This window comes from Fopius arisanus, unplaced genomic scaffold (assembly GCF_000806365.1).
Source record: "Fopius arisanus strain USDA-PBARC FA_bdor unplaced genomic scaffold, ASM80636v1 scaffold00103, whole genome shotgun sequence".
NCBI classification, from domain to species: domain Eukaryota; kingdom Metazoa; phylum Arthropoda; class Insecta; order Hymenoptera; family Braconidae; genus Fopius; species Fopius arisanus.
This window is the reverse complement of record NW_011887842.1, coordinates 18019-44729: the sequence shown is the minus strand read 5'-3', so window position 1 is coordinate 44729 and position 26711 is coordinate 18019. Positions and strand designations below refer to the sequence as shown.

At 36.1% G+C, this 26711-nt stretch overlaps 4 protein-coding genes across 8 annotated transcripts in view; 1 reads left to right on the top strand and 3 right to left on the bottom strand.

Annotated features, from left to right (window-relative positions):
- LOC105271135 (uncharacterized) overlaps positions 1 to 6521 on the bottom strand; it is a 29186-nt gene extending 22665 nt beyond the window's left edge. For both annotated transcript variants that reach the window (XM_011312490.1, XM_011312492.1), the window contains exon 1: positions 6433 to 6521. The gene's annotated coding sequence lies outside the window, so the exon portion shown is untranslated. The remainder of the gene's footprint in view (positions 1 to 6432) is intronic.
- Positions 6522 to 6538: 17 nt separating this feature from the next.
- Positions 6539 to 12065, top strand: Rab3-GAP (Rab3 GTPase activating protein). The gene is made up of 3 exons (XM_011312493.1): positions 6539 to 6717; positions 7077 to 10849; positions 11196 to 12065. Exons 1-3 carry the CDS (start codon positions 6633 to 6635, stop codon positions 11499 to 11501), a joined length of 4164 nt encoding a protein of 1387 aa, XP_011310795.1. The 5' UTR covers positions 6539 to 6632; the 3' UTR covers positions 11502 to 12065.
- LOC105271137 (acylphosphatase-2) lies at positions 11665 to 14182 on the bottom strand. 3 transcript variants are annotated; one of them, XM_011312495.1, is made up of 4 exons: positions 13951 to 14182; positions 13715 to 13863; positions 13528 to 13654; positions 11665 to 12282 (listed from the first exon to the last, which is right to left on the bottom strand). In XM_011312495.1, exons 2-4 carry the CDS (start codon positions 13821 to 13823, stop codon positions 12168 to 12170), a joined length of 351 nt encoding a protein of 116 aa, XP_011310797.1. In that variant the 5' UTR covers positions 13824 to 13863; positions 13951 to 14182; the 3' UTR covers positions 11665 to 12167. The 3 variants fall into 3 exon arrangements, with proteins under 3 accessions (XP_011310797.1, XP_011310796.1, XP_011310798.1); XM_011312494.1 differs by having other exon boundaries at positions 13715 to 14182; XM_011312496.1 differs by having other exon boundaries at positions 13730 to 14173.
- A 1018-nt stretch (positions 14183 to 15200) lies between these two features.
- Positions 15201 to 26443, bottom strand: fusl (fuseless). Of its 2 annotated transcripts, XM_011312488.1 has the most exons (7): positions 26349 to 26443; positions 25383 to 25661; positions 24692 to 24925; positions 24460 to 24598; positions 20743 to 20895; positions 16603 to 16953; positions 15201 to 16145 (listed from the first exon to the last, which is right to left on the bottom strand). In XM_011312488.1, the coding sequence occupies exons 2-7, from the start codon at positions 25658 to 25660 to the stop codon at positions 15978 to 15980; spliced, it is 1323 nt and encodes a 440-aa protein (XP_011310790.1). In that variant the 5' UTR covers position 25661; positions 26349 to 26443; the 3' UTR covers positions 15201 to 15977. The 2 variants fall into 2 exon arrangements, with proteins under 2 accessions (XP_011310790.1, XP_011310791.1); XM_011312489.1 differs by lacking the exons at positions 24460 to 24598; positions 24692 to 24925; positions 25383 to 25661; positions 26349 to 26443 and adding an exon at positions 21519 to 22650.
- Positions 26444 to 26711: the final 268 nt, after the last annotated feature.

Here is a 26711-nt window from a genome sequence, read left to right as displayed (position 1 = left end):
AAAAATACATGAATCAAATATATTTTACAGATATATCATATAATAATATCACAAGATATTTGTATTTTGGTATTTTGATAAATAAATAAATTGTTATGTTAAGAGTGGAAATTATTTTCTCCAGGAATTTTTTCGAATATATTTTATACTCGATATATTATATAGTGATATATCATATTTTTAATCTGCTGTATACAAAATATTCATTGATCAATGCATTTTTATTTCAATGTTTAAACAAAGATAAATAGATAAATTATGTATTTAAGCATTGATAATTGGGTAATTAGTCAATTGATTAAATTAATTATTAAGCAGGTTAATAATTAATTGAATCAATAGACTATCACGTGGGATTTCTCGAAAATAAAAAATGGAAAACGGAAAATGGAAATGGAAAATTATTGACTTCTCTCATGGCTGGCATGGTCCACACATACAGAAATTTTTCTCTCAATCTACCCTAGGTCAAATAATCCCCCATTATCCACCAAATTAATTAAGACATTAATGAGGAAATTAACGAGCCGCTGTACTTGGATTTTCCATGTCCCCCAATAATGGAAAAACGCGGGATAAATTTTGAAATGTTCCGGGCCCTTACACCTGGAATCAAGAGAATTCGCACTGGTGAAAACGTTTACCCCACTCGTATATTTTGTACACGCCAATTTTGAAATGAATGCATGGGTGGATTGAGTGGGTATGCATGAGAAAACGAGGCAGAAGCTCTGAATCCGGTACTTCTCACTTAATTTAGCTTGCGTGTCGAGTGTATCGTAATGGGAGGGGTTATTCCGAGGGGGGTAAATTGGTGTTGTGAGGATTTCGGAGAGTTCTATAGGCAAGGGGTATTGAATTTTGGGGAGGGGATTTTAACACCGAGAAAGACTTCTGGAATTATTTTCAAGGCTATAAAAAAGTCCATCAAAATTTCCATAGAATATTTCTATAGAAATTATATTATATTAAATTCGATATATAATTCTATCGGTCATAAAATAATCTATAGAATTTTTATAGAACATTCCGATATATATTATAATTATATATATTTATATTTTATTTTTATGTATTATAGATATTTATTATATTATAGATATGTTGTTTTTTTTTTTTATAGAAATATTGTAGTCAAATTATATTTTCTACAGCTTTATCTATAGACAGATGAGAGCAGTCCCATCATTTTTTTCGAGGATTGATATATTTCTATTTTTTATACATTATTCTTAACAATTTTTTAATCTCTAGATTTTATATACCACGATCTATAGAATATTTATAACCGAAGCTGTAATAATAATTGTAAATAATAATGCCTATAAGAGGGAGTATTTACACAATTTCATAATAGACAGTTGTATGAGATCTGCACCCGAATTGAATTTTCAAAAATCCCCCCAAAATAACAGCAATGACAATATCTAACAAGCAATAACACCGGATGTAGACTCTAAAAAAATATTCAATTCTCTAAAAAAAATCGTGCAGAGTAATCCCATCGACATCAGGCAATAAAACAGCTCGAGAATTCCGTGTCATCGTTCGCATCACATTCAATTTGCCCGAGAGAACACCAAAAATAATAAAATCCCCCGCTATTATTTTTTTTTGTATTTTAATAATTTTGTCGCGACAGAAAGACAGACGAGAGAAAAAAGAGGGTAAAAGGAAGAAAAGGAGATATAATAATAAAATAAATAAGAAGCCGGCAATGAACCGGAACACGCGACGCCCGGCGCCGGCAAATTTATTAATTATCGCCGATACGCTCAAGCTCGTCTCAAGTGCATCGGCATTACTCTGCACCGGATCATACGGATACCAGGGGAGTGAGAAGGACACCTTGTGAGGGGAAAAAAAATTGTGTAAAAAAAAATATGAAACGAGTGGTTGAGAAAACCGTAACACACATGGGATGTAAAAGGCAAAAGCCGGCTCGCGTGCAAATGCAAATTAACGCGTCTCCGGGTGGCGGCTCAGCTCAGAGTGACGTTTCAGGGCACTCAATTTTCCAAACCACCTAAGGATGAAATCTCGGTTGACTATTGAATCATCTTTGACACTCTATTATTTTTTTCAACGAAATCCCTGCACCCGTGGGATAAAATTGTTTTGTCTGTATCCACGGCATTAAAGGGACATTACCGTATCCGATTTTGTCATTCGATCCAGTTACCGATATACCGATACATTTATTGTTATCCGAGTATTCAATAGTCTGACGCATTGCCGATTTTTAAATCGCATTTTTACGACGGGGACCTATTTATTTATGCGGGATTATTCCTTCAGGACTCGGATTTTCAGGATTTGAGAAAACTGGTTTTTTTAGTCTGGAGGAATTTATCTAGCATCAGGGATGACTGGATTTATCTATTTCTTGGATTCTTTTAAATATTTGGAAATCATCGCTCTGGAAAAATTTGTGCTTCTAACAAAATTATTTTTTTTACCGTACAGAATTTATTTTATAGAAAAATAAATTGACGAATGTAAAAAAAAATAGTGAAAACTCGAATTTTTCGTTTTTTTGAAGAACTTTAAGATTGAAATAAAAATTCCCCATCAATTTCTTCTCCAACAGCCGCAGAAATATCTCCCGTTGTTTTTTTTTTTTGCAGTTTTTTCCCGTTGTGCCCCGATAGTCACCAATAAATGTATAAATAATAAATGATAATTAATTTCCGCGATTTCTCGGGAACGTCTCAGCGACTTTATGAGGTTATCGTATCCACTTCGATCGATTTTTTATTGAAACGAGCTTGCATTAACATTCCGGTACACCACATTTTATTTCATTAAATAATTAATGAGGTGAAACGAACAAGGTAAATGCCCAATCTGATACAAGTCTATCCATTTAGATTATAAGTCCCGTAATAGTTTATTTATATGATACGTTAACATTTCACCGAGCGGCTATTCACGGATTAAAAAAAAAACGATACAGAGTATAGAATCTCTCACCACATGAAAACATAAGTCTCTGGAGATATGAATGCATTAATGGCCATTGACTTTTTTTTATCGCGCATATCAATATTTCCGCGAATTGGGGAGTTAAAAATTCCGGAGGTATAAAAATTGCAGAATTACACCTCAAAAAGATAGGATCATCTTCCTGGTGATAAGAGAAGAACTACACGGAAAATTCTCCACGAATTCTCGCCTCAAAAAATTTATACACAACAATTTTTTCAACAATTGTCAATAGATTTTTTTTGCGTTACAGGAAATTTATAGAATTAATTTTATTACTGCGTCTGGATATTTTGTACATACCAAGAAATTTTTCTCGCGTTTTTACAAGTAATTTGAGGAATGCTATAGAATTGTCAATTTTCTACAGCCCTATCTCAAATATTTATTTATTTTTGATAAATGTTGATATAGATTTGATTTTTATATAGAGAAAACATCTAGACGGAATTCCCAATTTTTGAAGAAGAAAACCCGTGGAAAATTGCGAAAATCTAATCGAATGGGGGATCATGGAAAATCGTAGAAGTTGAATATTATCTCAGATATCGAATGGAGAAAAAGTATTTGAAAAAAGTTGGACAGAAGCGGTGGCCAGGGGTCGGTATCCCTTGAAAATGAACCCTAGGAGGTCTCGAGCTAATGGTCGGCTAATAGTTGTGTATAGATGCGACTCAATCTACCTGGGACTCTTTTCAGGGGCCCAAATAAAGAAAATGAGCTAGACACGAGTTGTCATTTACCCGACGATAAAACGTCACATTACAAGGACTGCCCCAAGTCCAAACAAAACAAAAAATAAAAACGGAAATCTTCCTCTAAGAAATTCTAGGGAATTCATATTGAAAATAGGGAATACCGATTTTTCCATAGCGTAAAAATTTCCATAGCGTTTATTTATTTTATTTATGTATTCATCTACTGAATTTTTATTTGAATTCTTTTTCAAGATATAATTTTCTGGATGATCTCTATAAAAGATTATCCAATTAGATCGTGTGATTCAATTAAAAGATATTTAATTTTTCTATAGAATCTCCTGAACGAAATTTTCAAAGTTTTTCCTAGGATAAAAAACTGGAAAATTCATGACCGATAATTCTTATGGAAAATACGAAATCCCCAGCAACCGTTTTATAAACAAATGTCCAATAAAATTCCGATAAAAATACAGAAGTCCTTATAGATAAATAAAAAATGATGAAACTCCATCAACAAAAAACAACATCTCCCAGATACTCCCCCAAAACATCATAAACAAAAACAATTTTCAAGAGATTGTTTGTAGAACTCCAATTATCATAACCATCCCCTCAAAACTCCCTAAAATTTCTCCGAGAAATAAATATTTTCAATTAATATTTTACACTCGCGAGACCGTGGCATTATATATTATTCCGTATTGCCTCATAAATCCGTATTAAAAAAATAGCAACAATATCAAAAATGCAAAGTGTTGCTCAAGCGAGAACATAAAAATCGTCGGATTACGCGGGAAAATTTCAATACTCGATTAATTCCGATTTATTAATGAAACAGTAAACACGCTTTACACCATCATTTCTCATAATTACATTTCCATTGTCACAGGTATATATTTTGTTATTTTTCTATTTCCTTGGAATGGTGTCGGCAAGACCCATGGCGCCAGTCGGTGTTATCCTTGCACATATTCTACAACTGTAGGTATAATAAATTTATGCCACTGACTTACGTGCGAGTGAAGGGATTAACGAGTAATTTTTATCCCATTATTTATCGTCTACCGTCTATTTCTACGTGGCTACAATTGCTATCATGATGCATGTTTTTTGGAACTAGATGCAGTTGTTGGAAGAGTTAATTTGAAATTTTAGGTGGCATGCCTCTAAGGATGTGTACAAGTTGTTCTCAATTATTCAGAAAGCACTGGATTAATGCCAACTTTGCTGTTTACCGAATTTTCGGTGAGTTTAATGCCCGTGATAAATCAATTTCAATGTTTTATCATTATTTAGTGTCAAAGGTGAATAGTTCACAGTAAAATTCAACCGGACGTTGGAGCGAGTCGAAAGTTATCAGTTTTCTAATCGAATTTCATTAATTCATTTCATTTAATCCATTGTTCAGTGTTTGAATTAATTAAACAATTACACAACGATTTTAGGAAAGATTTTTTTTTCAAAGAAAGACAATATTTTTCGTTTTGAAAATAGTTTTTTCGAAATAATTTCGTTAAAAAAAGCCATTGACTCCATTTTTTCAAGTAAAAATTCAAAGAAAAAACGGCATTTTTGTATTTCATTACGGGACGTATCATTTTCTAGCTAAAATCTCAATGTAAAAAGATGAGAACCAGAGGCTACACAATTCCTAAACGTCAGGTTAAATTTTACAATAAATTTTAAGCCATGCATCGGAATATTCGAGGCGTCTGTCTTTCGAGATGAACAAAGACCACCGCAATGGATTATCGTATTTGTGGCTGTCAAAAGTGTCCAGGGTTGGCTTGAATGGCAGTTTTAATACATTTTTTGATGGGCAGAGACCCACGTGAGAATAGAACAATAACAAATTTGGAAGACCGCGGCATGATAATCGCGTTTGGAGTCAATTTATTTTGCTCCTGATCCCTCGACTTCTTCGGGCCATTAAAAAAAACCACTGGTGCTTTGGAACTTGACATTAGTCATTCACCAACACAAAACTGATGGAGAGAAAAAAAAAGTCAAGTCGTCTGTCGTAAAACGGGTTGTAAAAATAATACGAGAGGGAGAGAAATTGCACGAAGGTTATTGGCAGGTTTAATAAAAATTTTACTTTCTGCAATCGCGTATTGGGGATCGGATAACTTTTCCCTGAGGTTTACCGCGGGTATTTCTCATTTTTTATTTTATTTCTGAGGGTTGCGATGTTTTTTGAGAGCAAGGGAGACGAAAAATCGTTCAAAATTGTATTTTTTATCGAAAATGTGATTCTGCGTGTATTCGTCCACTAGATTATAATAAAATTATAAAAACTGACGAATCAGTTGATTCCTTCAAATGTTTCCCGAGTAATTAATGAGGAAACTCCCCAAACCCGAGGTATGAATTAAAATTAAAAAGATCGGTAATTATTTATAATAACACCTTCAAATTTTTCCGAATGATCTGATGGGAAGATCAATTTTTCTGAATTTATCTTGTCGAAAATAATTCACATAGTTTAGAAACTTGGTTGCATTAATAATTAATCCGTTCAAGACATAAAAGTAGTAATTTTTTATATAAATATTTGTCTAGATATATGGAACCTCCTCCTTCCCCTTCCTCCTGACTGTACATTTTCTATAATCCATCAATAATATAATTTAAATAATTCGTATAAGTCCACAAATATCATGAAACGACTCAATTTTATTTTCAATTCCCCTAATTTTTTTTTAATTAAATGAGTTATTTAAAAAATATTAAATTTTAAACTCACCGCTGAATTTTCGCGGCTTTTCCGACTGCACTCCAGTCTCCATGGAAATGATCTTTAATCCGCTGCCATGTGTATGCGGCTTGTCTCAGCTGACGAGTGCAGTTGACGTCCATTTTTCATCAGTCAACAGAACAAAAATACCAACTGACAGTAACCCCAACTTGTCATAATAGACAGTGAAAGAATTTCAACAATCAGGGATGTCTTGTCAAATGAGCAAAATTGCATATCTGACTGATCTTAAAGGAATCAGGGCTAAATTACTGCAAAATGCCATCACGAAGCGTAAGAATTCAATTTTTTTCTCTTTCTCCTCGATCGGAGCTGCAAATCAAAAATCGTACATATGTAAAAAATAATCCACAAAAACGGGCAGTTGTTATAAAAAATTAAAAAACCTTATTTAGGAATAGTGTAACAAAATAAATGTAATTATATGATTTAAGAGTGACCCGTTAAACAATTGATCAATTACTTGTAATATTTTGTAATATTTTTAATAACTTGTAATATTTTAATGACATGTAATATTTTTTGAAATATTTGGAGAGGTAATATGATTATTGAATAAAATTTTGAGCGGTCACCCATTTAAAAAACATGAAAAAAAAATGTACCCGTAAATAATCCAAAATGTCCCATAGTGGATCACGTCCCGAAAGAAGAACTGCCTCTCCAGGACTGCCTGCTGTCCCTTTCCTCCGTCGGTGACGTCCTGGTTCTGGCTCTTCATCAGCACATCGTGATCCTGACATCAAAATGGGACCTGCAGGAGCCAGGGGACGTGAAAAGTAAATTCAGCACCACCTGGAGTGGCTGTCTGACAACGGACACCAGTGAATACATAACTTCAGTGCTATGCCTGCCCCTGGGTCTCCTGGGGAAGTCCACAATCGCCGGAGGTGTTGACTGGACGTGCATCGCAGTGGGTTTCAGCACAGGTTTCATCCGCTTCTACACAGATCTAGGATGCCTCCTTCTGGAAGAACAACTGCACCCAGAGACCCTGATCTCCTTAAAATGCCAGTCATCACCTGCAGGTCACGGGGACACGTCCCCATCCGAAGAAATCCACGTTTTGTACCCCAGCGCCATCTGCGTCCTCCCGGGATTCCCTTTATTCTCTACCCTTCGTCTACGGCGCAACCACTTGGCGCAGGTGCAGGCAAACTCCCTGGAAAAACCACTGGAGGTGTCAAATGGCGCGTCCCTGCCCCTGAGAAAATTTGGATTCAAGGATCAGGACGTGATAAATGACTGCGAATTCGTTGGCACCACTTCAGTGAATACTTTTGATCATTTGATGACAGCTTCTGTCTGTGGTGGCTTCAACGCCTCCTATCGGTCCTCAGCGCCACAGCACAGCCTGACGATAGCAACAGGCAAACGTCCTTACCTGGGATTTCATTATGCCCTGGAAGGAGGGGCTGCACCTGTATTGTCAGACATGGCTCTCGCTATGGCGAGTTCTCTGGCCAGCGCCATTGGTAGAATTGGCACTGCTGTGCCCTGGCTCAGGACCAGCATCAAACCCACCAAACAAAATCCACCACAAGACAGAAAGGGACCTGCAGCGGAAGCCCCTGAGTCTATGACCTGCAGGTTTGCCCTCAGCGATGTCATGAGGGAGGGCGACTGTCTCGTTCCCAGCCCCAATAGAGCCCTCTCCGTTGTAGCTGATGGCATGGGACGAGTCCTTCTGCTCGACAACAGGAAGGGTCTTGCGCTGAGGATGTGGAAGGGCTATAGGGACGCACAGTGCGGCTGGGTCGAGGTCTCAGAGGACAAACATTCCAACAGATCAAGCGCACTCGGTGACCTTTCTGTGTGCAACAAGACCCATAAAACCCAGAGGACCAATTCTCGACATTCCTTGAAGACTGCTCTATTCCTGGTCATCTACGCTCCGAAGAAGAGTGTCATCGACGTCTGGGGGGTGCAGCAGGGCGGTAAGATAACGACATTCACAACGAGTAAAAATGGTCGTCTCATCTACATAAATTACGGACTCCTTGGGGTGAGCGATACAACTAACCCTGTCCAAAGCAGGCGACCGCACTCGTGCGTATTCCTGGACTCCATGGGTGGACTGAAGAATATAACCGTGCCCTTTCACTACGCTCTCGGTAGCAAGAATGGAAAGCGCGCCAGAGACATCCACTTGTTCAAGAAGCTGAAGACTTTCATGAGAGAAATTGACTTCGATGAGGAGACGCTGGTGTCTCAGGTGGATGAGATCTGTTCCGAGTTGAATACCAACGAGGTAAGACTCCAGGTGATCGAGATGCTAATGGGTAATCGACGGATTACCCCCTACGGCTTGTGGGCAGCCACTGGTTGTTTCTCCCGGGCCTTGCTACAGGTCGACTACGACGAGCTGGGGCCCAAGGCAAAAACTCTCTACAGGGTCATTACCCAGCTGGATAAGGTCATCAGATTCTACAACAACGTTAAGCCGTGGTTCGATCAACCTCCAGAGTACAGTACTGTAGATTCGAGTTGTGTTCCTGTTACGAAAGACCTTGCCCATGCCCTCCTGACGTCCCACCAGGAGGTGGATAGGATTCTCCAGCTCTCCAGGGATCTCTCCGAACTCGAATCAGTCAAATCCCACGTGCACAAAAAAGGGGTGACATTCAAGGACGACGGAGAACTGTTCTTCAACTTCATATCATCATTTGACTTCGGGCCTCAGATCTCGATTGGCCTGAGGGAGGGCCTCAGTGAGGACCAAAAATATCAGATCGCCACTCTGATTTGTCAAGGCTGGATTTACTCCAGTGAGTCGACAGATGAGTGGAAGGTGTGGACTGAGGACTCTGGAATTCGCCCCAGGTCTCTGGTGGAGCTGGCACTTGTTTATTGGTTGCGAAAACTGCCAGGGGCTCCTCTGGAGGTCGAGCTCAGTCGATTCAGTCAGCTACTGCATACCACATGCGATCTGAAGGCTGTTGACGATTCAGAGGATGACAGAGAGATCTCTTCTTGGTGGGTGGATATCCGAGGGATTCTGATGGGTTCATCGAGGCCTTTCCAAGCTCTCACGGCTGCTCTAGCTTGCAGGAGTGTCGAGATCCGCCAGCAGAACCGCAGAGACATGCTCTCCAATTATGAAATGAAGGGAGCGATCCCCGAGGGGTGGAAGAACCTCAGTAATGAAACATGTCAGTTCACTCTCCTCATCGGAAACCTCGAGGACGTCGCACTCCTGAATGCTATCACCAATCAGCCAATTTTCCTGGAGAACTCTCACAAGAAATTTTACGCTCTTCCTTACCAGAAGATCGACGTGTCCATGGGGTACGTCATCTCCAGGGGGAAGGGTTCGATTTCGGAAATTGTAGCCAAGTGGCTGTCGTCCTCTGGGATCGATCCTGAGGCCCTCATCGAGGAAGAGAGTTTAAACTTCTGTGAGAAAAAATCAATGGTGGAAGATCCTTCGTCTTCTAGTGGAGAAGATACCCAGAGAATGGAACAAAATCTTGGGGATGATGGAAGTAAGGGAGACAGAAATGTATTGGATGTAGATCCAATTCTGAAGGAAATATTCCAGAAGATCTCTCTTCTAAGACAGCACTTCCCTTACAGTCTCACCGGTACTGTGTTGCTGGCAAATTTAGCGTGGGAGTTCGTCGTCCACTGGAGCAAGAATGTGACGGATCTCGAGGCTCTGAAGGCTGCCCTAGACGTCCTGAGGAAGATCCCGTCCAAGGGAATGAGACACGGAGTCTGCTGTCTCCTTTGGAATATTCACGTCAAGAAGAGGATGGAGACTGTTGCGAAGCTCATGAATAAGCTGGGGAAATTGCCTAAGGAACGTCTGTGTGTGCAGGAGATTGGATTGTCTGATTGCCAACTGACGGTGTTCCTTCAGCACTGCGTGAGCCTTTTGGATATTTTTTTGGACTCTGAGATCGTCGATGAGGAGAACGACGTGGCGATGAGATTCGAGGAGCTCTGGGAGGGTACCTCCAGCGCCCCACAGCCATTTACTGTTCTTGCCCTGACGCAGCCACCGGCAGGCTTTGATCTAGTTATGCTGCACTTTCAATTGGCTAATGTTCTTCATATGGTTGCGAGATTTAATCTGAAGAGTGTCAAGCTCATGGTTAATTTGTTCGATTCTGCCAGCAATCAGTACTTCTTTCAGGATATATCGGATAAGACCGTTTTGGCTTGGTACAGGGATGATAAAAGGGATGGCATGAGGATGGAGTTCCTCTGCAAGGTCATCACGGCTTCCATTGAGGCCATTCATCAGAAGGAAGAAGCTGGAGATGCATGTGATGCTGAAGCCGTCGCTTGGATGGCCAAGTGCCAGACCATGGCTGCACTTTGGAAGATTGATAAGGACAAACTCAGGATTCATCAGGTTTATCAGCTTTATGTCAATGGGCTCGATAGGCAGGCGGACGAGGTAATTATTTTTCACTTATTCCCTCGCCATGCACGATGAACTTCTTTTTTATCTTTATCACAAATGGATGTAGGCCGAAAAAAAAGTAAAAAAAAAAAATAAAGTCTGCGCATGCGTTGAATCCACAACCCTATGGTTTCTAATCTGCGATTTTACCGACGTGGCTATTATACATCACATTTTTCATGAAATTTTTGGAATTTAAAAAAGCCCCCGAATAAAAATAGAAGTTTCGAAATTTTTATCAATTTTCCATTAATTCCATTTCTTCGGGACTTACGATGGTCTGTTACTGAACCATCGGTGTGGCATATTCTTCTGTACGTGTAATTATTCTCTGCAATAGATCTCTATGGCAATAAACAACACGGAATCCTTGGCTGTGAATTTGCTACCAGTGGCAGGTCGAAGGATGATGATTTATCTGTCTCAGACTCCATCTCTCCTCGAGCAGGTGTCCAGAATCAGCCCATCCCTTACCCACTACCTAGAGCAACTGAACATTCAATGCGTTATAATGTCCACCAGCTCTCACGATGCGACAATTGAATTAATTCAAAAATTGGCACGATATCTACCAGAGACTCATAAAGACTATCACATAGCGCAGCTGATGCTCGACGCAACATTCATCTATGAAGAGCATTTATAACGAAATTATCTGTTGTATCATAAATATTAGATAATTAATTATAGAATATTAATCTATCTGTTGTGTTCTATAAATTTTGTTGAGTAGGAAAATTTCTAAGACTTGGAGACTGACGAGGAAGGCGAAAAATAATTAATTTCAATTACATAATTAAAATCCTCTCTTAAAAAACAAAAATATTTTTTTATTCTCATTATTTTTCAACCACTGAATTACAAATTTTCGTTCAAACACCGAACAATTCTGATGCCCTTCGGCTGAATACTATTCACTTAAAATATTATTTCTATATCAGGTGTTGAGGTATTGAAATCAGTAGCGAAGAGGTAAAGTTGATTAACTTCTCGGTTTAGTTTTCGGGGGATATCGCGGAATCTAAGAGAGATAGACAGTTTTTCGTTGGGACCTCTTTTGTAGAGTGGAATGAGAGCTGCGAAAAAGGTCCCCACAAAATTTCAGTAACTCCCTCACATCGAGAGTTATTGCCCGGAAACTCAACAGTTAATCTTTAACTTCTCGCTGCTGATATCACGAATCGTACATAAATTACCGGAATTAACAAAATTACGGAGTAATTACAGAGGAGAATTAGAAGCTACAGGGTAATTATAACATTCGTTCGTTCAGGTCGTAGCTCTTATGGATAAATTCGTCGTGAAAATGGCGTTAAAATCGAATTTGGAAGGCACCGTAAGAGGGTCGTCGGATGGTCTCCCAATTTGTGAATTCCGTGTGATGAATTTCACAGCCTGGACTGCCCACTGTTGTCAGCCAATGTGCCCTGAAATAAAGGATAAACATTAAGTATTTTGCCAGAATTTTTTTGGCAATTTTTTTTTAGACCATCACCAGCTATTGCCACCTGTTTATAATTAGCAGCTAATCAGAACAACTGTTTATTTTAGTTCATTGTGATCAGCTGACACGCGACGACACAGACAGATTCTAATTAACTATTACCGACGATGCGGATAAATTATATCCGTAACAATCTATTGTTGATGGCCACCGGAAATTATTTTCGAGGGTAAATGTTGTGTTTGCATTTAATAATTTGACACTGCGCCAATATATTGGGTTAATGAAGCAATAAATACGTGAGATGATTAGATTGCCACCTTGATGGATTGCCAGCAAAGTTGCGAAAGATTATCGTGGAAACGATGGATATAGATCGCACGTTATAAAACTGCTCTGGAAATTTTTTACGGGTGAATAAATTCGCTTGAAAAGCGCTTCAATAATTCTCTTGATTTTCGGGGGTAAATTATCATTTCGTGTGAATATTCTCGTGGAAACTTTCAAGCCATGGGTTTTCCCAGGATTTTCCTACTGGATTCTGCTATATTTAAATAAACAAACGAGAAGATTTTTACTTAGAATTTCAATGGAATCCCGTTAGAATCTCTAGAGCCTTTCAAGAAAAAATCTCATTTGTCGATCACAAAAAATTCCTCTATCGCTTCCACATCAATCAATAATTTTGTATAAGAATCGATAATAATTAAAAACATAGAATTCACTTTATCCGACTCCATCGATTTTTCTACTAGTTTGAAATATCGCTCGATCTCAAAAACTATCGATTTCAGGAAAAAACATCAAGAGACATAATTCCCCATAAATTTAATATTCTCGAAAAAACTCCCACAACACTTCCACCTGTAATCGATAATTCTCGAGATAAATCAATAATTATCGAGGCAAATGGATAATCAAAAACAACTCTCACACCCCCACGTGCAGAGAAATATTCCCTTCGCCCAAAATGAGACAGATAAAAATTGTCCAGAATATTCACTGGCTTTTTCATGAGATCCTACACTTCTTATCTTCATCCTTATCTTTATCTTATTTTTTTTGTTAATTTCCCGTAAAGAAATAATACCGTAACATAAATGTCCTGTCATTTCTGCATGAGCGATCAAGCGAATCGCGAATATTCCCCCGCACATCCGCCGTTCTGTCATCAAATAATAATTATTTATAATTCAAAGGGATGAATTATCGATGGGTCAGTACTTACATTTGATCAACATACGGCTTTGGGCCCTGCATTTTTCCGAGTATAGTCCCCTTTTTGCTGTTCTTCACCCAGCCACCGATCCCCAGCGATCGGCAAAGATCTCTCGTGTATTTTGTAAAATAACATCCTGCGAATTATTCTTCGTTCCTTTCATTCACGACTACTCCTACAGCCTCATCCAACTTACCCCCTAGAGACTTACCCTGGACTTTACCAAAGACCTCAAAGTCGACTGACGTCAGAGGCACATCCTGAAGTGAATCGTCACTCACCATCGTTCCCCTTGAAACGCTCATCTCGCACTTTATCAGCCGTTAAAATATCAATTCCCAGCAACTATCGAAAATCAAATCGATCTTTTCTTTTTCAACTTAGTTTTATTATTTATTCAACAATATCAATTGATTCTCGAGGAATACGCACGCAAGAACTACCGAGTCTTTTGCGCTGTCAGCACATTATTTTTTTAAATGTTTTTTTGCCTAATTTGTTTATAATTATTTGTGATATTGCACTCGGTTCCGTTCACTCTGGGGAATTGTCGAATTCGTTGGTGATTGCACACGCAAGATGATTTTCAGATCGAGAGTAGTTCGAAGAGCTGAGTTTAGAGGTGGGAGATGAGATGCGCCTCAAATAGAATTTCTTACGAGGCGGTCACAGGGCCAATGGGCCGAATTCGATTGATTGCCAATCGATCGATAATCATTGATGAGAGTTGATGGGATCGAGTAGAAAAGCGCGATCCCTCCGTCGAGAGGGAATCCAGAGGTTTTCCTTATTTTCTATTTTTTAGGAATCGATAAATTAATTCTAGTCGTTCGTTCCACCAGAAAATTTATCAAATTCGAATTTCATTGGGAAATTCCGGTTTTTTATTTATCTTAAATATCCTGTAGAAATTCTCAACGAGTAAATAAATAAATGGATGAAAAATGGGAAAATCCATGATTGAGGATTTTTTTATAAAAAATCCAAACTGTTTTTCTATAAATAAAAATACAATCGAAGAATTAATAGTCATCTCGTTTAATGAATTCCCGAATCAAAAAATTCAAGTAAAAAGTTAATTAATTAATTAATTAATTGCATTGTAAGGAGTCTAGAAAATCTATGATAACATTTTTTTAAATAAATTAATCAGAACTTTTTTCGGGGTTCATTGACAATTTTTGAAATAAAGTTTCAAAATTATTTTATCACCGAAATTTTTTTTGTCGGTCCATGAAATTATGAATATAGAAATAGATTGGATAAATTTTCATGGAAATTGAAAAGTAAGAATTGTATTGTTCACGTTGTGATCGTAATAGTATGTAGGCCACGAGGGCAGAGTTTTATCCACCACTTCCCGGTGAATGAAGGCTCAAACTTTTAGCATTCTTTGTTCAATCATTACCGGTACCGAGGGAATAATTACGGAATGTCGACAGGATGTCGCCCCTGCGGATATACGGGGAAGAATGTACAATGTGAATTGCGTAATGATAACAATACCGTTATCTCGCTCAAGGTCTCAAGGGCTTAACCGTCAAATTAACTTTATTGTCATTTTTCTGTCGTCTTTTTCCCCTCCTCGGCTGGACGAAGAAAAACATGAAATATTAATAATAAAAGAGTAAATTAAATGGTGGTGACTTTGGATTGCGTCATGCATTCAAAAATACGAATGATTGAAAAATATTTACATAAAGTTTATTGCTTCTGTAACTAGTCAAAATAAATATATTTTACAACGGGGATATTATTTATTGTCTCGAGAGGCCAGTAGTTCATTTTAGTTAGATAAACTCACTGAGTATGATTTTTTATCCCCTGGGATTTAACATTTCCGGTGATTTTCGTCGTAACGCGTGTGGAATAATTCAGCACCGAAAAAAAGTGGTAATAAGTTCGCGGGGAATAATTCTGAAACTGAGGTAGATAGCGAAATTTTTCTTAGGACCTTTTTTATGTGGGACAATTAGGGCAAGAAAAAAGGTCCTTTTAAAATTTTTTGTATCTCGTTTAGATTCAGAGATATTACTCGAAAAGTTTCTTGCTAAATCGACTGGTTACTCTCTGGACAGAGGAATAAATAGTCTCGTTCCCCAGTCCAGTTCTTGAGGAATATCTCAAAATCTAATGAAACTACCAGAATTTTCATCAGTATCTTTTTTGGAGAGTGAAAAACGATCTACAAAAGATATCTTTATAAAATTTTCGGTACCTCGCTTAGATTCAGAGGTATTCTCTAATAACTGACGCGCTCGGTTATCCAACTTCTCTTTGGTACTGAATTCTACCTTTTGCATCCGCTGAAATATTTCAGAGAAATTCTCTAAGGCTTCTCGTTCTCCCTCCAGATATCTCTTTTAGTAGAAAAACATGAAACTCTCCTGATATAAACGAGAAAGTTCTGTAGAATTTACGAGAACTTCCCAGCGAATATTTTAAACTTCTTTTTTTCATTATTTCAACACCAGAGACTCTGGATTTGCTGGAATTATTGTTGGCAATGAGGTACAATTAAGAAGATCACCATTTTCAGCATCTTTACCAGCATTTTCACTCGGAGAATAATCTCGAGACATACCCAAGTGACCTTGACGTCTCGCTTCTTTTTTCTCACGTTCAATCTAAAAGAAAAATTTATATAATTCCAATAACACAATTCTAAATTGACACCAATCGAATAACATTAATATTTTTATAAGCAATCGACTCATCTCTACAGCATGAACACCTGTATTGTATTTTCTATTTTTAAAATTACATTTTTTGTTGAATAAAAAATTTAATTACCTTCATTAATGAAAAAGAAAATGTATTTTTTAATTTCGATTGATATTTTATCAGGAATTCGAGATATTTCCATAGAAATTCAAATTATTTTTTAAATTCACAACATATGTATCAACAATTAAATAGAAACAATAGGAATTCTCAAATAAATTGTTTTCTTGAGTAAAAGACATTAATTAAATAGAATAATTACAGTCTAATAATCGACTAACAATTGATATGAATTATTAACGTTGAACTTTTGATTTGTTCACGGGGAAGGAATTAATCTGGTGTTTTTAAGTATTTTACCTTGAAGAAGAGCCTCAGGTAGTGGCAGGGGAACACGACGCACTTTCCCTCCTCTTCTTCGGCGTCGATGTAGACTCCTCTGACGAGGATGGAGTTGCTGCAGTTTAGGAGGCCCAGGAACAGGAAGCATCCGATGTGGGTGATCCAGCAGGAGAGCGCGACGTTCTCAGGGAACAGCCAGACCTCCAGGAGTCCCCAGATCCCTCTCCACACGTTCACTGTACCCAGGAAGCTGAGGAAAAGAAATGCATCCGCTGCCAACAGCCGGGGAAGACCCTCCAATCGACTGCACACGTAACGCATCACCGGTTGCAGGCAGAAGGTGATTGCCACCAGGATGTACCCGATTACCTGAAACATTAAGATTTTAGAGGAAATTTCTTGGAATTTTCCTCACAAAGTTGTCGGCATTGTTCAATAAATCAATTTATATAATTTATCTAAATTTATTTAAAAATCTTTTTCAAGGGAGAGCTGTTGATAAATTTATTGATTATTTTGGAAATCCAAGAAAATTGAGTTTTCATAATTGATTTTTCGATTAAACCCAGAATTTTCGGGTTCCATATGAAATTCAATATTTATTTATTTATTCATCATTGTTTATAAATTGAAAATCCCGGGGAATTATTCCATGAATTATTGCATTATTCTTTCATGAAAAATTCTGCAAAAATTTCCTGGCACTTTGCGATTGTCAAAAATTTCAATTTTTTTTACTCGAAACTTCAAATTTAATTCCTTGCGGCGCAGTAACGAGACTAAAATAATTGAATTGATTCTCCCGTTTTTAATCCATCAAGCCAAAAGTTTCGATTATATTAATTTAAATTATTGTAAAAAAAATCTAATAAAAATTGAAGAAAATTGATTACATAATCAGAAAATCCCATTAAGTCCTCTAATTCCCCTTCTCTCCGCTATTTAAAATTTTTAATGAGGCGAATGATAATTTTCAATCAATCACTAGCACACTAATTACTTAACAAATTAATCTATCCCCTCATATTTATTTCAAAAACAAGAATAATATTAAAAATAGAGAACAAAACAATTAATGCGCCATTTTATTTAATATCTAAAATTGATAATTTTTTAATATCACTTCAATAAATAATGGCTATTCACAACATCATGCTCTTTTTTTGTCCGAGTGTCGCTAAAGGGATAATGCACTTGACATTGGAATTTATGGAACAAAAGAATGATAAATTGAGGGTTGAATCTTGAATAAAGTAAATATGTAGAGAATGGCATGTATTATGTACGACACGTGACATAATATTGCTATCGGAGGAGCGTACACATATGCATTAGAGGAGCGGAAGCGAACCCACGTGCTAGAAACGTCAGTGTTATATTATTCTCATCCTCCGGAATCTAAAGGGACTCCGACTTGATCCCAAATCCGCGAATCGAGGGATTCCCCGATCTATCAACACCCAATTCATCGATACAAATTTGTTTTTTAATTCTATTGAATTTCCACGAATTGAATTAACAATTATGTGAAAACTTCAGTTTTATCTTTTATTTCTATAAAAGATGAAAAAAAAGGGAAACAGAAATTTTTATTGGAATTTCAAGAATTCTCTTCAGAATCTTCTTTTTATTTTCTACAGAAATTCTTGATCATTATTTTTTCTACTGAGATGTCGATGGATTTTTATTATATTTTTGTTACAATTTCCATAGAAAATGATAATATTTTCCGTAGGAATTCTTGGATAGAATTTTTTCTATAAACATTTATTGAATTTCTACTGGAACTCCAAGAATTTTCGAAAAATCTGTAATAGAATTCTCACAGAGATCGAATGGAGTTACGAAGTTTGAATAGAAAATCAAAAGTCTATAAGAAATTTCTTATAGAAAGCGTATAGTTCCCGTTAAATTTTTTCGTGTGTCGATCACTTAGTTTATTTCGGTCGAACGTATGAGCGTTGACTCGATTAAATAATAGGTCGTTCAAGTGGATTAGTCCACGATTACTCCTGATGAGGATCTTTCTGACTTGCCCTTAGACACATTTAACTCATTGAACTTGATACATCTGACTTAGAAACATAGTTCGTCAGATTTCCCCAAGTTCAGTGGACGCATGAAAAAAACTACAACAAATTAGCTTTTTCAAATAAAAAAACATTTCAACTCGAAAAAAATTTAATTCTCCAAAAGCAACAACTAGAAGTCTCAGTACATTTATTCTCAGTACATTTATCTCCAAGAATCTCATTCAAATAGTTTCAATAATCCACTAAACAATATAAAGTTAATGCTCTATTAATTATTTAAATCCCTGAAAATAATTTAACTCCAAAAAAATGCACTTTTTTTGAAATTTGAGGGAGGATTAAAAAAAAAATTCAGTGGAGTTGTATTTTATATAATTAATGGAGTGAATTATTGGAGGGGAATTGATTAATTGATATAATTTTATGTCATCAGGGTGATAGACTCGATGTTTAATGCAACCAGTCGCATTGCACTATTTTCCATCGCACCATCCCCGGTAAATAAATGATTTTGCACAAGTTGTCTTGATTCGAGAATGAGATATACTGGGTCAGTCGTGCGCCTACCGACAATCATACAATTGGATGAATATTCAATTATATAATCGAAATACAAACGTCATTCGAGCGTGCTCACTCTACCTTTAGCATACGAAATATTTAAACGCGCGGGGTTTATTCATATTTTCTCACAGCACCAAAAAATTCAGAAATCAAAATTGTTATATAAATATTGCAACATCAATATTTTCGTTCAAGTCAATCTTTTTAATAAAAAAATATTTAAACTTTGAGGATCTATTTATATTTTTTGTCGCCATCAAAAAATTCAGTAATAAATTTGTTGTTAAATTCTTAAGTCGATTTTTGCAATTATTTCTGCGTTTTGAATTTTTTAATATTTGAACTTCGAGGGGTCCATTCATATTTTCTCACAGCACCAAAAAATTCAGAAATCAAAATTGTTATATAAATATTGCAACATCAATATTTTCGTTCAAGTCAATCTTTTTGATAAAAAAATATTTAAACTTTGAGGGATCTATTTATATTTTCTGTCGCCATCAAAAAATTCAGTAATAAATTTGTTGTTAAATTCTTAAGTCGATTTTTGCAATTATTTCTGCGTTTTGAATTTTTTTATATTTGAACTTCGAGGGGTCCATTCATATTTTCTCACAGCACCAAAAAATTCAGAAATCAAAATTGTAATATAACTTTTGGAACATCAATATTTTCGTTCAAGTCAATCTTTTTGATAAAAAAATATTTAAACTTTGAGGGATCTATTTATATTTTCTGTCGCCATCAAAAAATTCAGTAATAAATTTGTTGTTAAATTCTTAAGTCGATTTTTGCAATTATTTCTGCGTTTTGAATTTTTTTATATTTGAACTTCGAGGGGTCCATTCATATTTTCTCACAGCACCAAAAAATTCAGAAATCAAAATTGTAATATAACTTTTGGAACATCAATATTTTCGTTCAAGTCAATCTTTTTAATAAAAAAATATTTAAACTTTGAGGGATCTATTTATATTTTCTGTCACCATCAAAAAATTCAGTAATAAATTTGTTGTTAAATTCTTAAGTCGATTTTTGCAATTATTTCTGCGTTTTGAATTTTTTAATATTTGAACTTCAAGGGGTCGATTCATATTTCGGAATTCAATTGTCAAATCGATAGTTGAAAATAAAGTGGTGAATATTCACTGGATTCAATGAAATAAAATGTATCAGAATAATAATTGAAATTAAAATTGAAATCGCCATTTTTTTTAATTAATTCTTTTTCATAAAAATCGTGAGGAAAATTTGAAAAATCTCTACAAAAATAGATAAAATAAAATCCTCATCAATATTAAGATAAAAAATTAATAAGTAATATAAAAATTCAAGTTGTGGAATTGAAATTTTCTCTTCAATCAATTTTTACAATTACTTCCACGAAAAATACAGATTGAAAATTGGAAATTACAGAATTGGAGTTGAATAAGAGAAAATTGAAAGAAAATTTAAATTGAAATATTGAGACTTTTTCCATTTCATTGATAAAAATCCGAGGAATTTGTCACCGGCGGTGCGTCAATTCTTACATGAGAATAGATCATGAACTAGTATTTACCATTGACCCAATAGCCGAGTACTCTCGATTCTCCGGGAAAAGATGATGATCCAGAAGTACCCAAATACCTCTCCACACGAATACAACTAATGTACCAACCACTCCCACACTGAATACACAGTCTAATACGTACAACGTACAATCCCGAGAGTTCTGAAAAATAAAGAAGAAAGAAATTTTATGAATTGTTTAAACAACAGAAAACATGAGAGTTTTGCTTACAACAATACTTTGTTTATCTTGAGAACTATTGATTTTAGAGGGAAATGTGAAAAGATGTTTTAGATGGAAAATTTAATCGGTTATAAAAAAGTTATTTATCGTTTTCAAGGTAGATCGACGGTTTCGGAGGTAAATCGGTAATTTTTCAAAATTTTAACTTCGATTTATCTCAGTGCAACATTATTTCATTTTGTGGGGATTATCGGATTATCAGACGGTTAATACACCTCTGAGGATAGTAATCAGGCGCCAGTAATGTTTATCGATTCTGTTGATAACAAGATCAGCGATTTATACTTTCTGAATTGATTCCAAACTGAAAAACACCGCTGCCTTTGAGCTACCAGAACGCAACCCTCAACCACCCCCGCCCATACCTCCCAAACCAAGGGATATATCGAAATTTTCATAATAACCTTTTTAACAGCCCTCACTTGTCTCTTCAAAAAAGGTTCTCACCAAAATTTCGATATCTGCCCTCAATCCCGAGATATCCACCCCTGACTTCACTCCCAGACTAATTAAAACATGACTGTCTCGATGAATGAACTTACATCAACCCGAAACATAGTTGGCACCTCGAAATACCCAGGATGTGAATCTAAACTCAAAGAAAAAGGTGGTGCCGATATATTCCTGACGGCTTTCATAAAAATCAAAGCAACAAGTGCAACAAACGTCGTAACAATAACAGTAGCTGTTTCCTGTTCCGTATAAAGATCAAGTGCTTGCCACCCCCCTCGCCAAGCATTGACACAGCAAAATCCAAAAACGGCAGTGTAAATTCTCGATCCGACATAATAAAACAATCTGTGCTTATCCGGATGTAAAATATCGTTGAATTGTCTTTGCACAACATTGAAAAATAATAATCCACCGTAACCAACGGCTATGGACGTCAAATTGCTCAATACCGGATCATCTGGAAACATGTAGATATCACTGAGTCCCCAGGTACCCCTCCAGTATCCAACAACAGCTGGTGCTGCTACAAGAGCCGAAAATATTGCATCCAGGACAACAAGAATAGTGTAATGACAACGCGATGACTGTCTGTCCAATGTCACTGGTGTAATTACGCCTTTTTTCATCTCAATCATCCTCCAATCTTGTGAACGGTGGTCCCTCGTTTCTGTGCAACTCATCGCTCTTCAGGGCATTATTTTCATCATCAAATCGATAAGCGAGTCGCAATCTTTCGATATTCAAATCTATTCCATCAACACACGATCCAGACTTTTCCTCATTTCCATCACTTTTCGCTTCATCACATTTATTTTATTATTTATTCCTCTACTTGACAATCTCCCGGCTAAAATCATCTCCCAATTCCCGGGCTGATGAACTCGGGGGGGACATGACTGATTATTTTTCCCTTATCCCGGTGATTTTTTTTTTCAGATCGTTTTCCTTTTTTCGCAATCTTTTGGTTTTTCTTTATTTTTCGTTTTATTTCGAGGGGGTTGTAGCTGTTGAAGATGTTGAAGATGTTGAAGATGTGGTTTGTGGCTGTTTTATGATAGATATTTATTTATTGATTAATTCGCCATGGATTTTTGGGAGATTGATCGATTTTTGGAGGGGGAAATCGGGGGTTTGGAATTTATCGGGGATTTTTACGAATTCAGACAACCGCGGAATAGTCCATCGGAGATTTTTAATATTGCGCTTAACACTATGGGTAACGAGAGAATACTGAATCCCTTTCGGGCCAACTGCCTATCTTTTATCAACGTCGTACCCCGTACCGAATCATTCGGGGACCAATACCGAGGCAAATTACGTACACAGGGAGATGAACATGTCGCATGTACTCCGGTATTACGCTCGCGATCCCCCTCTTTTTTTTTTAATCGAGAGCTGTCATTTTCTGGGTGAGTGTTATCTTAATTAACGGGTGATACCGGGGAAATCGAGGAAAGGAGATTTTATTCATTAGATTTTTTTTACTGAAATTTTTGAAACTTTTGGAAATTTAAATTTCCCTCTGCTGACCCGCCATTCTCAATTTTTTTTTGCGCCTGTGTTGTTGTTGATGTGGAAGCGTGGAAGATACTGGGGTAATTAATGGAGGGGTTTTTAATTGCTTGTGGAATTTTTTTGAGAATTTTTCGAAATTTGTGGGAATTTTTGGGAATTTTACTTTTTGCAAAATTATAACTCCTAGACTATTTGTTTATTGTTTCATATTGTTATTAACTGGAAATTTTCGAAATTTTTGGGAATTTTTGGGAATTTTACTTTTTGCAAAATTATAACTCCTAGACTATTTGTTTATTGTTTCATATTGTTATTAACTGGAAATTCGGAGAAATTGATTGGGATTTTTTAGGATCATTTTTATTTCAATTTTTCTCTGGGAATTTCAAAACTAATCCGTCTTCAATCGAAAATTCAATTTCACGGTAATTATCCCTGAAAAATTCAGAGAAAAACGGAAAATTCCGATAAATGCCTTCAATTATCAATTAATCTCGTATTACCGATTTACCGTTGATTATCATCAATTGTTCCTTGATAGATTAATTAAAATTTTATCTTCCTCATAATTTCACTGAAAAAAAAAATAGACTTTCCCTTTCGGATCGTGTGAAATTTCCCGCAATTTTCCCGAACGTTTTTCTTTGCCGATTTTTTAAATATAATTTTAGCTTTGGAAAATGGAAATTTGTTATCTGGGAAGATGCTGGAGATCTGGTAGATCCGCTACCTTGAGCCGTGATTTTTCTGAGTGGCATTTCCTGCCGGACAAATTCTCGCGGTCTTTTGTTATCGCGATTTTTGATGAAGTCCGTTTCGGGGCTTTTTGTTGGTCAATCAAGATCCAGTTTCACTAATCTTCTCACCTTGGTTTGAATATCTCCACACTGAACAGCTCGTTTATTTTTCGAGATGATTGAACGGGAGTGACACCATTCGGAGAGTTTAGAATTTTGCCTGGCGGATATGCGAAATTGCGCAGGCTGATATATTTAATAAAAATAACCCATCTCTTCCGTAATCCAGAGAAATATTTACCGAAACTTACCCGGAATTATACTAATTATCCGACAATTCAGCAATTTTTATTTCAAATCCAAAACATCACCGTAAGAATTACGAAAAATCCCATACGATTTTTCCTTGATTAGTTCGATTAATTAATTTTAAAAATTCCCTCAAATAACAAAATTGATTAAAAATTCGGAATACACTAATGAAGATGTAACAAAAATTTCCCTGAATTTTCCCTGTACTCTATAAATTCTTCCGAAATAATTGAACAGAAATAAAAAATTCATCGATTTCTCCTCCAAATTTAATTGAATTAAAAGACTTTGAAATTTCCTACACTGAAAATATACTAGGAAAATAAAAGGTAAAATAATTATAACAATACATACAACAATAATAGTATAGTAATAAAAAAATATTTCTAGTTATATTTTTCCGGATGAGACTGAAATAAAGTAAGCGAATGAAATAAAATAATAAAAATAATAAAAAAGCACTCACAACTCTAAATCGCGTTGGGTAATTGAAGACAAGAGGTGGGACATCTACCGCGATGATAAAAGGTGGTGCGAGTAGATTTCGACTCGCCTTGAGAACAATCAGAACTCCGATGAGAGCAAGAGTAACTGCAGCATCAGTCCTTCAAACAGACACAATCCAATCAATCCCTGGACAATCCAATCAATCCCTGGACAATCCAATCAATCCCAGGACATCGACCTGATATAATTACCATAAATTATCTCCCACGACGGCGGAAAAAATCGCCCATCCGCCCTTCCAGTGCAAAACGCAGGAAAGTCCAAAGAGATAAGTGTAAACCAATCTAGCCACCCTGTACCCTCCTCTCCCGATGGGGTTGGAAAGTCTCCAATGATCGGCAAAAATTCTTTGGAGAATGTACCTGAGACAGGTGAAGCTGCAATGAAGTCCCAGACCGAGACAGAAACAAAGCCAGTCTGATAATCTGTCGTGCAAGAACAAGAACAAAAACCGAAAGATCACTCCAGTTATCAATATCTGCAATATCTTGGAATCTAGGGATTATAGATGAAGAAGCATAAGGACCTTTTTTGTAGCTCACGTTTTTCTCTATAAAAAGTTCCCCATAAAAATTCCGCTATCTCTAACAGATTTCGCGATATAGATCGGCAGAAATGAATGAAATTGATGGGGAAATCTGTCGTGCAAGAACAGGAACAGACGCTCACCAGGTCTCTTCATTTTACAACATTTTCCGCAATATCTCGGAATCTATGGCAGATAGACAAATGATCGTGAGACTCTTTTTTATAGTCCACGTCTTGCTCTACAAAAAATTTTATATGGAAATTTCGCTATTTTCAATAGATTAGAAGATACGGAGCGGGAATGATGCGCTAAAATTGCTTGAGTGTAAGCACATGCGATTTTTAATTACTCACGGCAATTTGTAGTAATCCAACAATCCCCACTGGCCGCACCAGTGTCCAACCACCAATGGCCCAACTATTGATAACGATATTATGTTATCAAACACCGACAACGTGTACTTGCTCTTCCATTTTTCCGGAAAAATAGTTACTTTTCTCGTTATCTCATTGTGATTTTTCAAGCAATTTTGGTGGTTCTGGAAGGAGACCAGATCCTGCATCTCTTCAGGATCTAGATACTCCTCTTTTTTAATGTTATCAATATTTAATGCTGGGGACATTCCACTCATGCTGGATGATAAACAAACAATTTTTTGATAAGTACTGGTTTTCAAATTATTTTTATAGTTCAATTTTTATTGAAAAATATTTTAAAAAGAGCGAAAATCTTCTGTAAAAATTATAAATATTACATAACATATTTATATAGTTTTACATTATTTTCTTTCAGTTTTAGAAAATAATCGTTCGGATTGTTACGGGAAATAATTGTTTTCTTTTTATTGAAGGAATTAACTACTATTAGACGTTTATTTTTGTATTCTGCTTGTCGAAATGTAATTAATGAAGAAACATTTAAAACTCACGTGCAACGCGCACTCATGTCTGACTTACAGAAATTCTTGGACATAAATAATTCCAGTTATTCCGCTGTACGTCTCTTTGTTTCTCATGATAAAGTATAACCAGAACAATTTAAAAATATCGAGTGAAAGAATTATTACAAAAGAAATCCTAACAGAATAATTTATCGTTAAAAATCAACAACTGGTGTAATAATAGGGAAAAAAATTGAATTGTCTATTAAAATTTGAATAAAACTCGAATAGAAATTGAATTTCATTCTCTAAAATATTTTCTTTTCATGATATATGATTTTAATTCATTGATCCTTTCAGAAAATCCAGAAAAAATAATATTTTTTTTACAGAAAAGTAGAAAAGCTTTGGTTTTTTTTATTTAGTTGTTTTTATGTACCTGAATTCGTGGAGACTCCGAAAAATCACTGGAAATGAATTTTATGAGTAATGATAGGCTCGTGGATAAATGCTCCAGTGAATACTACTTGGATGAATATGTTTACAATCAGCAATTGCCGCAAGACTTATAATCCAGAACGAAATAATTTGCATCGCAAAACTCTGGCGCTTGCGCAAATATTTTATTATAATCCAAAGAGAGCTATCAAGATTTCTCGGTATGGATTTTTCATCCTTCGGTTAGCTCGATCATTCATGGTAAAAAAGTCAAATAAAAACACATGGCGGAAATTTCCTGTTCATGTCCGGAAAATTTCATCTAAAATCACAATTAGCACCTTTTTGTTTAATTAACCGAAAT